Source organism: Limanda limanda, chromosome 21, assembly GCF_963576545.1.
Source record: "Limanda limanda chromosome 21, fLimLim1.1, whole genome shotgun sequence".
Lineage (NCBI taxonomy): Eukaryota > Metazoa > Chordata > Actinopteri > Pleuronectiformes > Pleuronectidae > Limanda > Limanda limanda.
Genome location: NC_083656.1, coordinates 13,872,687 through 13,886,533, shown reverse-complemented (window position 1 = coordinate 13,886,533; position 13,847 = coordinate 13,872,687). Strand labels below are relative to the sequence as shown.

Sequence of the window (13,847 nt, the reverse complement as noted above, 5' to 3'; positions counted from 1 at the left end):
TACGAGCTGAAACCGATTACAAACCATAAAACGTCAAAAGTCTTCAATTTGAAAATAACCATTCATCCATTTTGGGAGAAAAATGCTTCAGCAGAGGCTTTCCCCACTAAAATAATGTTTATTGAGTCTGCAAATACCGTTTGTTTGGTAGACATAAACATTTTCTTTTATAAAACACATTAACTCGGTAACGGATTTTTGCCTTAGCCGTTCATATTTAATGGAAGATTGACCTGTTCAGCCCCAAAAATGAAATATGAGGGTCCCTACAGTGAGTCAAGGCAGAATAAAAACTCACTCATGACCTTTCCTTTCTCCTGAATACCGCTTCCTTTTATAATATTGTGTAGATAAGAGATAATTGAGTTCCCTCATGCCTGTACAGAGGTTCTTCTCCCACTGAATCAAACATTAACCTTGTCTTGAGAACGTCTGGGTCAGCAGGTTAACGCAGCGTCTGTGCGACTCAACACTGAACTGTCTGCTCTTTGGGAAGATTCACCATTAACCTAAAGTCCGGCAGTAAAGAAAAACGTGTCCTGGGTTCACACTGAGAAAGCTTTTCTCTTATAGAGGCCTCACTCAAATGTCTCATGAATGTGTCGTGTAACGTCTGTGACGAGATGATGGATTATCGTTGAAGTATCTGTCTGTTAGTTGAGCCAGAAATGCCAAGAGGAAATACTGTTAAGTGTTCAAACCAGTTTGGTAGTTCACATATTTGCAGTCCAGACACATGCCCGTCTGCTGCTGCCAAATCACTCCTTTCAATTCGGGTTTCCTGGGAGGTAGAATTGTGACGTGCTGACAGGACGATTATTATAAGTTGCCCATGTTCATCACCAGCCATCGCCGAGAGGGAAACATTCCAGTAACACGTTAAAGCAAAATGTCTCCTTGCGTAACTTTCTTTTTTTGACTTGGACGACTGTAAAAATGTAGTGTTGTGTATAGTCAGGCAAAGAAGTGATTAAAGGGAGAAAAGTGAAAATGTGGCATCATACACTTAAATATAGGTAGAAATGAGTAGTAGTGTGGATAAACAAGAAGAGACTTGTGGAATCTGACTGAAAAAAGAGAAACATCACAAGAACACTGCCTCACTGTTTGTATGCTGCTACCACAGCTAACATCTGTATCATTCACTGTAAAGATGAGATGAACAGATGATAAACCAAATTGAACAGAACAAACTAGCCCTCCAACAAACATCATTGTGATTGAAAACTGCCTAAAATGACAGAAACAATCTTTAAGGAAGGTTTATTTGATTAGTTTGGTCCATGTCCCATCCACTAACATGCTTGGGGTGGGGTTTATTAGCTTCACTGCAGCCAGCCTCCAGGGGGCGATCAAGGCGCTTTGGCTTTACTTTTTGGGAACAGTGTGGTCGTCCATCTTTATATAGAGTCTGTGATCTGTGCAGTTGATACATTAGGAGTTTGGGGCAAACCCACAAATATTTCACTTGTCAATTTTGCACAAACAATAAAGGGTTAGGGTTAGGTTTATGACCAAATACCATTTTACAAATAATGCTACACACCAAACTAAGATAGTTACATGTCTAAAGCTTGTATACACTAGACCAGTATTGTTACAGAGCTCTAACTGTCATGAACCAGAATGCGGTAATACTTAATGTGATCAACATCACGTTCTTACAAATATTTGTGACTACTTACAGGTGCAAATTTGTGATGTCACCACCACCACCATTTCTACGTTTGCACGTTTCACAGTGCAAAACTCTTTTTGTAATATTACGACTTGATTCTCATAAAATTACAACTTCTTGATATCACAAAATTATTCTTGAAGTCTCCGATTCGTAATAGACACAACATTAATCAGCATTTTGGAAAAGTGAAGGACAGAAAAAGAAGTCTGAGAACCCAGTAAAAAACACAAGGTAAACCTGAAGTGGAAATAAATAACAGGTTGAGCTACAGTCAGAACATCAAAAGTAAATGATCACGTGAATGCATCAGACGTCACAGACTTACAGTACAGGATGAACCGGAGGTGTGTTTTTCTCTTTAATAACAGACTCTGTTATGTAATGTGACAAACACATCCTCCTCTGCCTGTGTTTGCTTCCTGCTCCTCTGCCTGAGCCGCTGCCGTACAGTACGACGGGCCGCGCTCGACACAACCACTGCCAAGCTGCGGGTTGGGCTACGAGCGGGACCACCTATGCTAAAAATGCAGGCACACACGGCACAGTGAGGAAGCCGGGGCAACAACAACCACGAAATTGACTACGCTATGTTAAAAGAATAAACCTCGGAGCGTTGTGCCTGCCAAGAAAACATGAGAGGAAATTTACTCAGCCATAACAACCTCAATGCAAGGTCGGGCTTTCTCTGCCACACTGAGGCCTCAACTCTCGTTTCACTACCTTTTGGCAGCGTGCACGAGTGGATCGGTGCTGCAGGATATTCAAATTGTCAATGCGGAGAGTTCAGCGACATTTACCCATGTTATGATGACCTCTGGTAATTGCACGCTAGTAGAAGTGATGTTTTGAAAGGAAATAGGCTTCGAACTTAACTTGTCTGTGGTCGAGACCAATAAAATCGAGTAGACAGCGTGTTTTTCTGTGTGTTTTGGAGGAAAGTGAGACGGAATATCCCGTGATAACATAAGCTGGAAGGAGGCCAACTTTTTACGGCAGCGTGTGGACTGGCACCCTTTTTCCCTCCTTGTTTGTGTGTGTGTAAAGCCTTTGTAATCGTACCCCTCAGTCTCTCATAAGGCGGCCAGGCTGCTTCTTTAAACCTCAGGGTCTCTGCCAGCCCCTGGAGCCCACAGAGCATTGACATGCAGCTGGGCTACAGGGAAGAGCCTGAGCCCCTATTAGCTCCTGCAGCATCCACAACTGATGCATGACGACAAACACACACAGTTTAAATTCCCTCACAAGCAGTCAAAACATGCAGATACACCAGAACAGACACCATCACATTATCTCTACATTTGACTGTTCACTGAACCAGTTAACCAGGGGAACCTCCACTTCATTAGAGGAGTGAGTGATGTAAAAGAATGACAGCTCCATCTAGAGGTCAATCAAGGAAGCATCGGTTTCACCAATGAAAAACTACAAACTCAAGACTCTCTTACAGATGAACAATGACAATTTCAACAATTTATTATGGCTATATCACAATAAGTCTTAGAAATATGTATTTCTGCTGAAATGTAAATGAAATGTTTGTCAGTCTAAAGGATTACACAAAAACTATTGAAGTATTGTGTAAGTTGGTGTTATGATGCAATGTAGATTCGGCAGGTTGAATCAAACAATGTCATCTACTCAACTAAGTTTAAAGAAAAATGCAAATACACAAAGTTTCTGAGTCACAGATAATTTCGCATTTCTGCTCAGGTGAAGCATCTTTAAAAGTAAAGAAGTTTACAGCAAATGTGATAAAAGTACATGTAATTAAAGTACATTATTTATTCAGTGGGTTAACATTTTCTTTGCCACTGCGTGATTTCAAAATAAACATAGAAATAGGAAACCAAAAGTGCAGACTAATAAGAAATGTCATCTGTGCATAGATAATATGTGTGTATTTACCTTTTATGGAAAACTGCTTAAAAGCTGATGAAAAACCTAAATTATTGCTAAAATGACATTCACCTATATTACAAATCATCAACAGTGGCATCCTCATAATATTCAATGAGTTAAATGTGTATTTAAACACGAGGTATTCAAAGAGTGTGGCAAATGTTAAGTGAAGGATTATTGCAGCGTTGTGTCCTGGTCCCCGTGGCAGAGTCTGGTCAAAGATTCTTCAGCAGACAGGACGTCCCTCTCGGGCCTTTCTCCCGTCCGCGTCACCCGCTGACCCGACACGTTCACGTCGTCCAGGACCGAGCAGCAGATTCAGCAGCTGTGGTAAAACCGGACCCCTCGCTCTTTACAGTTTGTCGTTGCCTGAGGTCGAGACAACAGTGGAATTATCAAACATATCATTATTATATTATTGTTATTGTTAGATGAGGAGTGTGAAGTCGGAGAGTTTTGAATTTATAATCACAGAAAACACTTCAGACAGATTATGTAAAAACAACGATAAAAACATTTTTAAGGCAGTAGCAGAACAGTCAATTTAACTGATGAAGGAGGAGGAGGAGGAGAAGAAGAATAAAAAGTAAGACAAGTTGCAGAAGGAGAAGCTGAGAAGAGGGAGAAGGAGAAGACGATGGAGAAAAAGAAGCAGTAGGAGAATGAGGAGGGGACATAGAATAAGGAGACAATGGAAAAGAAGATGAAGGTGGATACAAAGATGAAGAAGATAAGGAAGAAGAAAAAGAAGACGGAGAAACATGAAGGAGGAGAAGAAGAAGATGAATGAAAAGAAGCCTGGAGGTTGACAAGAAGAATATGAAGAAGGACAACAACAAAACTGTGACTCTGACATTATTGCATCAGTCATAATAATCCTAGAATAAATAAACAGAATGATTCGAGTATTTTCTTTTAATATTTTAATATAAACCTACTTTACAGGATACATTAGCCTGTTTCAAGGCCTCGTCCACTTTACTGCTGTGAACCTCAGAACAACAGAGGTGGATGGAATTTCATTGTGTTTGCTGCACAAAGAAACACGCCCTCCAAACCACCGCCTGTCGTGAGAAAAGTCGCCCTACTTGCTCGAGAGCTTCCACAGATCTCGCCGTGGACACGTCTCATTATTTCCTACTTTTGTCTGAAAATAGTTCCCAATTAAAATAGTTGACAGTGAGGTTTGTGTGGTTCGTCCCCAGTTTCCCGGAACAGCGTTTCACCAGGAGGCAGCGTTTTTTATGATCTGATGGAAGTGACTTTATTTAGCCTGTGGTGTCTGCGGCAATTTTTAAAAATCAAACTGTTATGAAACAACAGCTAGAGTCTAAAACATTTCACTCACGTCTGTGGTTATTTATTTATGTATTTTTACCTTTGCCGGGGACAAACTTGAGCGAGTGGCTGAATATTCAAAAGCGCGACACTCCCTCCTCTGGACCGTCATTCACGAACTCGTGGCCCAGCCCGTTGCCACACTTGCCGCACAGGACCTGGGTACACGACAAAAACATTACACATTCAACTCGCTGTTGTAGCACGTGTGGGTCACAACATCACAGCACAATATTTACTTCCACCAAATATAAACTGAATGTGGGAGGCCTGACCTGAGTGTCCTTTAAAACTTGTGTGAGACAGACTCAGAAGCTGCTTTCAGACATACACTGAACTTCAGAGAATCTGCTTACATTCTCCGGTGGGTCTGTGTCAATAATCTTAGAATGAAAAAGTGGTGCCAACGACAATAACAATGATTTCAGGAGAGGTTTTTTTTATGATAAAGGACAACACCGTTGGAAAAGGCCTCTGGAGAAAGTCCATTCCAAAAAAGTTGTCCCATATGCTATATAACAGAAATATGTGGAAAGCAAAGGGAAGAAAACAACAGTTAATTTAAGAAAACACAACATAATGAAGAAACTTAAGTTAATGCACATGGCTACACATTGATGTTCTTCTCCCTAATAAAGTTTAAAGGTAACTACTTATGAAGCCCCTTCCATGAGCAGGAGCCAGACCGGATGGACACGCCTCTCCTGGAAACAGCAAACCCACTTTATACATGTCTGTTCAGCCACTTGCCACCAACCTTCGATTTGCCAGCTTCACTGAAACCCTTCACACCAAAATACAGCGAATTATAATCGCAAAAACCTAACACACCTCCCCTCACACACCGTGGCTCCTAGGGACATCACTGCTGATGTCACCAATGGTATGAATACAGGAGGTGTTTGGCCACTCCCTCCATTAACTCCTGCAGCACATGGTGGTAAGAGGTGAGTACCTGAGATGGTGCAGCCATGATGGGATTTTTGGTTTATTCCACCTTATGTTGATGCAGTTCCCGTTACCATGGCGGCTATATTGAGCGATATATTATTTGAACACTGGGTGGCGCATTATTAAAGGAAGTGAATAGAGGTGAGCTCCAGGTGAGGAGGAGGAGGAGGGGGAGGCCTGTGGTTAAATTGTGTTGTCCATGCTGCCATTGGCCTTTTAAACAAGTCTATGATTATTATATTATATTTTGTTGATTTGTTGTTGTTGGCTGTACAACAAATTGCCAGTCGGTGATAATAAAGATTTCTTGACTTGTTCAGACAAGTGTTCTGTGCTACGACAAACCAATCTAATGTATATCTTTGAGTCCAGTGATCCATTTATTCACCAAACAAGTTCTTACACACCTCAGAGGCTCATATGTATTCAAACTGATTAGAAGACAATACACAAGAAAAAGAGAGTGACTATTGTTAAACTGAACTAACTAAACCTAACTATACTCGTCTGATTTATATTTAACTATAATGGAATGTTAACTGTGACTTTACAGAAGGCAAAACACAAACTCGTGCTTGTGTGTGTCTGCCAACTGCAACTTAAAGGGGATTCTATGGTTTTTACAAACATCTAACTGGCACGGTTAAAGTCTCTTCATCATGGCTTCTGAAAAGGGAATGAAGTGAGTGTTTACCCACTTAGTCTCAATGATTTCCATAAAATTGTATGAAGGACTGGGACATGACCCACGACGGAACCCATTACATTTTGGAGCAGATCCAGCCATTTTTCTTTTTTCACTTTCCTTAACATTTGCGAGATCAATTTTTCTTTTTTCACTGAGAATAATTCATAGATCTACGGATGAAAGAATCCGGCACGTTTAGGGGACTGATATCTATGAGTGTGTGCAATCTGCTGCAGTTTGATTGGATACAAGGGGACAGTCGGGCCTTGGCGGAGACATGAGGGCCTCTTCTAGTTATGGAAGTATTGATTATTGATCGTAATTGATGGTGCAGCTGTAAAACTGAGATGGAACCGTCCTTTAAAGACGAGGTCACTGCAGGCTTCTGACCTTGAAGGCTGTGAGCGACTCCATCATCTTGGTGACACTGTCCTCCCTGATGGTGTCGTTGAAAGCCGGCCAGGGAGACGAGTGGGGGAACTTGGAGCGACTGGAGAACAGGGGATGGCTACACTTGGAGCACACGTACATTCCTGCAGGGGCACATTTCTACTGTTAGATACTTTGTTTCAATTATATATTATCCTGAGATATAACAGCTTATTCACGCCTTCGTCTTCTCGTGCCTGCATTTCTGTACCAATCAATCCTCGCCGCTTTTAACCAACCTCCCTCCTTCTGCTTGTTAAGTTTTTAGCATTGGTTATTAAAACATTTTTATAAGGAAGCCTTTAAATGCTTATTTTTTACCTGGTTTTGTGTTGCTTGTTTTTTAACATTTTCTTTAATGTTACCTTTTATTTTTGTTGCCATGTTTTGTTATTTGTTCTACCGCTGTATGTTGTAACGCACTTTGTTAGATTGTACAGATAGCTCCCATAGAAATAAAGTTTTTGATAAAAAAAAAATTATAATTTATTTTTTAGAATGATTAATGACAGGTTTCTTAAGGCAGGATGTAATGTTACTGTTACATTTAAATGGGAAGATTCATTTAAATCTGAGAAATATTAAATTATGAAATAAAACACGTTGCTCCACATGACCTTCCTTTACACCCATTAGCTTACACCGAAATAAAATGTGTATAATTAAAGTAGTACATTTCATAGCTAACAAGGCCTTACACTAAATCAATAAACTCCCAGAATAAATGTGAAATGTCATTTTTACCCTGTGTAATCCAGACTAGAGGGAGGTTACGTCACTGCTGACTGAATCCCAGTCACTGCTCACCTGGTTTGAAATGATCCTTGTAGATCTCAGCACCAAAGAACCGACAGAAAGACATGTTGTCGTGTCTCTACACAGCAGATGAGTAGAAATGATTCTCTCTCTTCGCAGGAGGCATCAGCGATGGATTCCTCCTCTCGTGCGATCTGATCCTGGTGGAGAATTAACGAGAACTCCGCCCCCCTGCTGTTACCTCAGATTAACGCTAGATGTCAGTGTCGCACAACGACCATACATGTAGGTCAATGATGAAGACACCAGTAAGAGGAAGGTGGTGGGAATCAGAGCATCAGTGTTAACATGGAGCGGCGCAGTTGTCCTTTTAACAACAGCAGGTATTTATCATTACGTTACTTATTTCATTCACCATCAAGATTAGTCTTTTATCATTTTCATTTGAGGGTTTAAAGTTTTAAATCTCAATGAAAAGCAGAATATCTCAACCTAAAAAAATTATCTCATTTATATTTCAGAGTCTGTTTTTTCTTTAACATGCTGCTTCACTATATAAACCCGTTTCAACAATTGATGACAATGACAAAAGTATCACTATTTTGTAAAAAGCTTATTTGAGCAGATAGGTGACGTACATTTATAATGTGACACATGCAGGTCATTCTCACTGTTGCACACATTGAGTTGTGATGTGATCTGATGTTCACTAGAATGGGACTTAAGTTTCACTGAATTACACACGCTAATAGATATCATTCTTCTAAGCAGGCCTGATTTCTTTCATCAATATCCCCAAGTTATTCCATGGAAAATTGGTGAAAATGTAGAAAAGGGCTTTTTTTAGTTTTTGTGTAATGTTGCTTACAGTCCGACCCATAAACAAACAGACAAGTGTGAAAACACAACCTCCTCGGCGGATGTAGTTATTGACAGCTTTTCAGTCTCATCATATAACCCATGTGACGGATCTATTTTGTCAGTTCCTGTATAGTTTCTTGGAGAAGAGAAAATGATGATTCAATTTTGTTTCCAACACATTCACTGGAAGGAGAAAGTTAAATGCGTAATCACACAGACAATGAAAAAATACTGTTTCTTTTATTTAAGTAAGCAGATGATATCAAATTAGGTCAGTTTTATCTGTGCCGAGCAAATAACAGCAGCATATCCATCAGAATACACACTGGTTTGTATTCAAAATGAAAAATACATTTCATATTAATATATTTCTGTCCATCGCAGGCCTTCATCCTTCATTCATACTTGCAGTAGTGCTTAAGTGCATCTGGAAGCGCGAGCCAGTCAATGGCCGTCCTGTGGACGATGTGCTTCTGGACGGCCTTCCTGCACAATGTCTGCAGGGACGAGACTGGAGCACCGGAGAGGAGAGAAAAGAGGAAGAGTGGATCAACAAAATAAAGGTAATGAAAAGAAATTTATTTTTAAATGGAGTCAAAGCATGGATGGACTATTGAGCAGCATAGTTGTCGCCCATAGACCTATAAGTGCCAGAGCCGTAGTATGAAGTGAGGGTTCAAAAAATCAATCACATGACAGAAGGAAACACAAAATGACAACAAAAAGAAATGTACAACTACTGCATTGCAACACAAAGTGAGCACAAATAGGAACAGAACAACTACAGGCAATGCTACAAACAACAAAGATTACCACAATGTCATCCTAGTGAGTGTTTGGGTTTCTAAGAGTCTGAGATCTGAGTCATGTGCAAAACGCTCCTGAAGTCTACTCTGTCTCTACCCGGGGTCCATTGACTCATATTGTGTCTGTGATTAAAGGAATCTTTGTGCCACTCACATCCATACTCCACCTGGACAATCCGGACACACTTAGTGGCAGCAAAGACGTCCACCACTGCGTAGAGGGGCTGGAGGGTTGAGATCCCCTTTGCTGACGCTCCCATGTCCTCACCATTGATGACAATATGCATATCAGCCAGGTCCCTCCCTCTAGACACATACATCACTCCTATTCTGCTGCGTCTGGCTGTGGGAGGCAGCGCGTTGCTCTTGTACAAGTCATCCAAAATGTGGCTGAAGCGTCCGGGCCGGCTCCGACCGACCAGCTTGTCTCTGGGGATCCGAACATTTTCAATGTGCAAGTGATCGTCGATAAATAAAGTATTTGGATTTGTGCCGTTGTCTCCAATTCCCTGAACTTGAGCTGAATCCTCAACCTCCCCCCTTCCGAGCCTCCGACCCCCGGCCAGTCCTCCCCCGTCTGCCTCCTGGACCCCGGGATCCTCCTCCACGATCTTGTTGTGGTTGCGGGTGATGGCAAAGACCCAGCTGTCTCCCAGGTTGATCAGGTCCGGGATGGAGTATTCAGGTACCACCTCTAAGCTCATGGGATCCTTGGCTGTCAGGCCCACACGGAGGTGGCCGCACCAGCCCAGCTCCTTCTCCTCGATCTCTATGAGGAAAATCTCCCCAGGCTTCAGAGGGTGTTTGCTGAAACACACCCCGTTGGCAAAGCTCTCCACCCGGCAGGCCTGTGTTTCCGTCTCGTCCAGCCTGACGTTGGCACCGTGGATGGGGTGGAATTCCAAGAACCGGTCAGGAAACGCCTCCATTTTCAGGTAAGTTTTCCACCAATTCAAACAGTCAGTCTGTTGTAGAGAAAATAAAACAACAAACTTCTAGTTTAGTAGCTTAGAAAAGAACAAATAGAGTCAGACTTACAACAATCTTCCAATCAAACGGTCTTGCAGTGGTTTCTGACTTAGTGGCCAACACGTGGTCATTGTAGAGACACAACAACTTGCACGGACGGACATTACCGGAGCCCTGCTCTGCCTTTCTGTCAGCCACTCACAGAAGCTTCTGGTAGAGGGCTATTTTTGAGCAGCTGCATATCTCAACAGATGGCAAACTATCTCTGACTGCACGTCTGTGTTTATACTTGTACTTCTATCTGTGTGAGGACCAGCTTCAGTTATAGACCCTTCACAGGACATTTGAGAGGTCCTCAATACTTTAAAGGGCAGTAAGGGCAGCGGGGGACACTCGAATAGTCCCTCATTAAAACCATAACGGTTAAATCCCACCATGAGAGGATTAAATAAATAAACTGAATAATTGAATTACACAGGTGGTGCAACAAAAAAAACGTCTTCCCTGGCAGATGAGCAATGTTATAATGAAATTGAATAATGAACAATGATATCTTTAAAAATACTGACATTATTCAAAGGCTAAAATACATTTGCGAAATAGATTTTTAAGTATTCCTTACAGCTTAAATGGCACGATAAATTGTCGTAAAATGTATGCACACGCCAGCAGTGACACACGCATACACACACACACACACACACACACACACACACACACACACACACACACACACACACACACAGCAGACAAGCACAGATATTGAGCTGGGGTTAGTGGGAGCAGTGAAGCCACTAAGAGTATCGAGGCCCGGGGGGGCCTCGATACTCTTTTCATTTCACATATCCATGTTCTGTGTAATTATCATAATACCAGATGTTGGGGAGATATGTTAAACAGTCCCTCTAAATATAGTCCCTGCAAATACACCCAGGGATTGAATTCTTATGCAAAGAAGCAATTACAGTATTTACCAGGATATATGTATATAGGATAATGGAATCATAGCATAATAATGTGAAAAATAATGATTCATTAACAATAAACTGTAAAGGCCCCTGCAGACTGTCTCCTTGACTACAAAGGTTTATTAATTCAATGATTCACCCACCCATCCATCAGCATACTGGTGAGTAGATAATGAGTGAATTTCCTTTTTCTGTGAGCTATCCCTTTAAGTACAGTACATTAGCCTATATGCCCGGACTTATTACATTAGCCAGTAGCTCATTCCTCAACTGGAGGCACTGGTAGCTTAGTCTTTTGTTCATAACCACTCATCTCCACACAAGAGAAGAAAAGCCATCACATCTGGGAGAGGAGGTGGGAGGTGGGAGGTGGGAGGTGCCTGTCTGATGTGACTGTGATGACTGTGTTCTCACCACTGTGCAGGAGCCGTGGAGGGAGGGAGGGATGGTAGAGACAAAAACGATAATACTTGTAATGTCTTAGATTAATATTGCTAACGTTGCATCATTAGTGGATGATAATCCCGTATTTTGACACAATTTCATGTTCACCTTTGATGACCTGTGTCTCCACTTCCTCCCACTATCCAGAAATGAGGCCTGGATACAAACGCTGACATCTTGTGCATTTGGAGCCATAGTCGGTGTGATCAGGTGATGGAGGCGCATTACCGAGGTGCACTTTCAATGCTGGGCACCTGCAGAGTACTGGGAGACAAAACTGAAATCAATACCTTTTTCTTTGTAGTTAAAGGTTAATTAAGGTTTTCACATGATACTTATCTGCCTTCCTATAAGTTCACACCCCCTGTGAATGATCTCCAGCTGCCTTGACATGCATGTATAAAATGTCACAGAGTGAGCTGCCATTGGTGTTGGGTTGCAAAATAAAAAAGATGAAAGCCATAGCGTGGCAGTGAGGAGAGGAGGTTTCCTCTGACTGAGCCCAGCTGGGTCCTACCTGCGATGCCTTCAGGTTCTGTTCCACCAAACAGGAAAACACAGAGCAGCGATGGGACAAGCAAAGAGCGCGGCTGTTCTTTATCAATGGAATTGTGATTTACTGTAGGAGACTTCAGCCCTTGTTACACAAAATAAAAGCTTGTGAACTGTACTCATCCAACAAATAAACAGTTTGATAAACCGAGAACAGAAGGTTGAAGGTGAACATGATGCTGATGATGATTTGTCTGAACCAGTTGTCTTGGTATCTATTGTTTATGTCTCTACCAGTACACTTCGATGCATCTTCTATTGAGTGTAAAAGTCTTTGAATTCCTCTGGTGTTTTAAATCCCCAACATATCAATGATCTCATTAAAGGGGACACGTAGCACCCCCTCATGTGCTCTGTAGCAGGTGGTTGATATGTTTGACTTTAAGTGGCCGCTGCTGTAGCACCATAACCTTTATGTTGTCAGCTTTGGGTTCGGCAACAAATCCCATGAAGCTCAGGTGAGACAGTGACCCTGTGATTAGTAGATGACTGCCACCCCCGACCTAATATGAATAATTCACAATAAATCACTCGCAATCAGACAACAACAGAGTCTGTCACACAGTGCTACATTTCTGTTTTAAAAAACAGTATTGGGGCCCTGAACCCCCTGACACAAAGAAATCAGAGTTTAAGCAATCTTTTTTGATAATTACCATGATACAACGCAAACAGATATTAATTAAGAGAGACTGTTGGAGTAAAATGAAACGACTGAGTTGTCCTCAATATTATCCGTCATTAGTTGGTGATGCATTCAGCCAATCAGGCTCTTCAGGAACACCTCCTCCAGTCAGTGATGGATGAGCTGAGTGTCTCTCACCTCAGCTGGGACCTGCACCACCATTCTTCATATTGTCCTTTCTAGGGCTCCCATTGTGTCGTATGTAGGCCAAGATGGGGGGGAAGGACACATAGAGAAGAAAAGGACATTCATCATTATTTTCACAACTTTTCCTCTGGTACCAGTAGAAATTGGGTCGGTCCACTGCTTCAGTTGTGCATGGATGCCCCTCAGAACAAAGAGTGTATACTTGTTCTCCTGCATAAGGCTGAACTGCTTCCCTCAGCTGGTTGTGTACAATTAGACAGCATTCACACTCCGCGCATATTTCTGTGGGTTTGTGTGTGTGTGCGCGCATCTGTTGGGGCTGCAGGACTCTTAATCTGGATTACCAGCGCAGCTCCACGGCCATGCTTTTCATAATCAGTTGTGGTGAGCTGTGATTCTATGCAGCGCATGACACATCTGGATGCAGGAGAGGGCTGTGTGTGTGTGTGACGTGAGTGAGAGAGGGGGAGAGAGGGAGAAAGAGAGCAGAGAGATCACTCCACTGCTTGAGCGCACAGATGGAGAGAGGAGACTTGCAGGAGACCGTGCGCACAGAACATGTTTCGGGTAAGTGAACACACCTCCCCTTGTGTTCTTTGCAAAGCGTCGTTGGCACGGCTGTGGACATTCCATCCAGAGGAGTCACCTTAGTGCTCTTTATCTTCCGGTCGCA

The 13,847-nt window shown here is 42.1% G+C and overlaps 2 protein-coding genes across 2 annotated transcripts; both read right to left on the bottom strand.

Moving 5' to 3' along the window:
• Positions 1–4,995: 4,995 nt before the first annotated feature.
• Positions 4,996–7,848, bottom strand: msrb1b (methionine sulfoxide reductase B1b). Its single transcript, XM_061095546.1, has 3 exons — positions 7,794–7,848; positions 6,948–7,090; positions 4,996–5,076 (listed from the first exon to the last, which is right to left on the bottom strand). Exons 1-3 carry the CDS (start codon positions 7,846–7,848, stop codon positions 4,996–4,998), a joined length of 279 nt encoding a protein of 92 aa, XP_060951529.1.
• Positions 7,849–8,998: 1,150 nt separating this feature from the next.
• neurl2 (neuralized E3 ubiquitin protein ligase 2) lies at positions 8,999–10,338 on the bottom strand. The gene is made up of 2 exons (XM_061095576.1): positions 9,564–10,338; positions 8,999–9,114 (listed from the first exon to the last, which is right to left on the bottom strand). The coding sequence occupies exons 1-2, from the start codon at positions 10,336–10,338 to the stop codon at positions 8,999–9,001; spliced, it is 891 nt and encodes a 296-aa protein (XP_060951559.1).
• Positions 10,339–13,847: the final 3,509 nt, after the last annotated feature.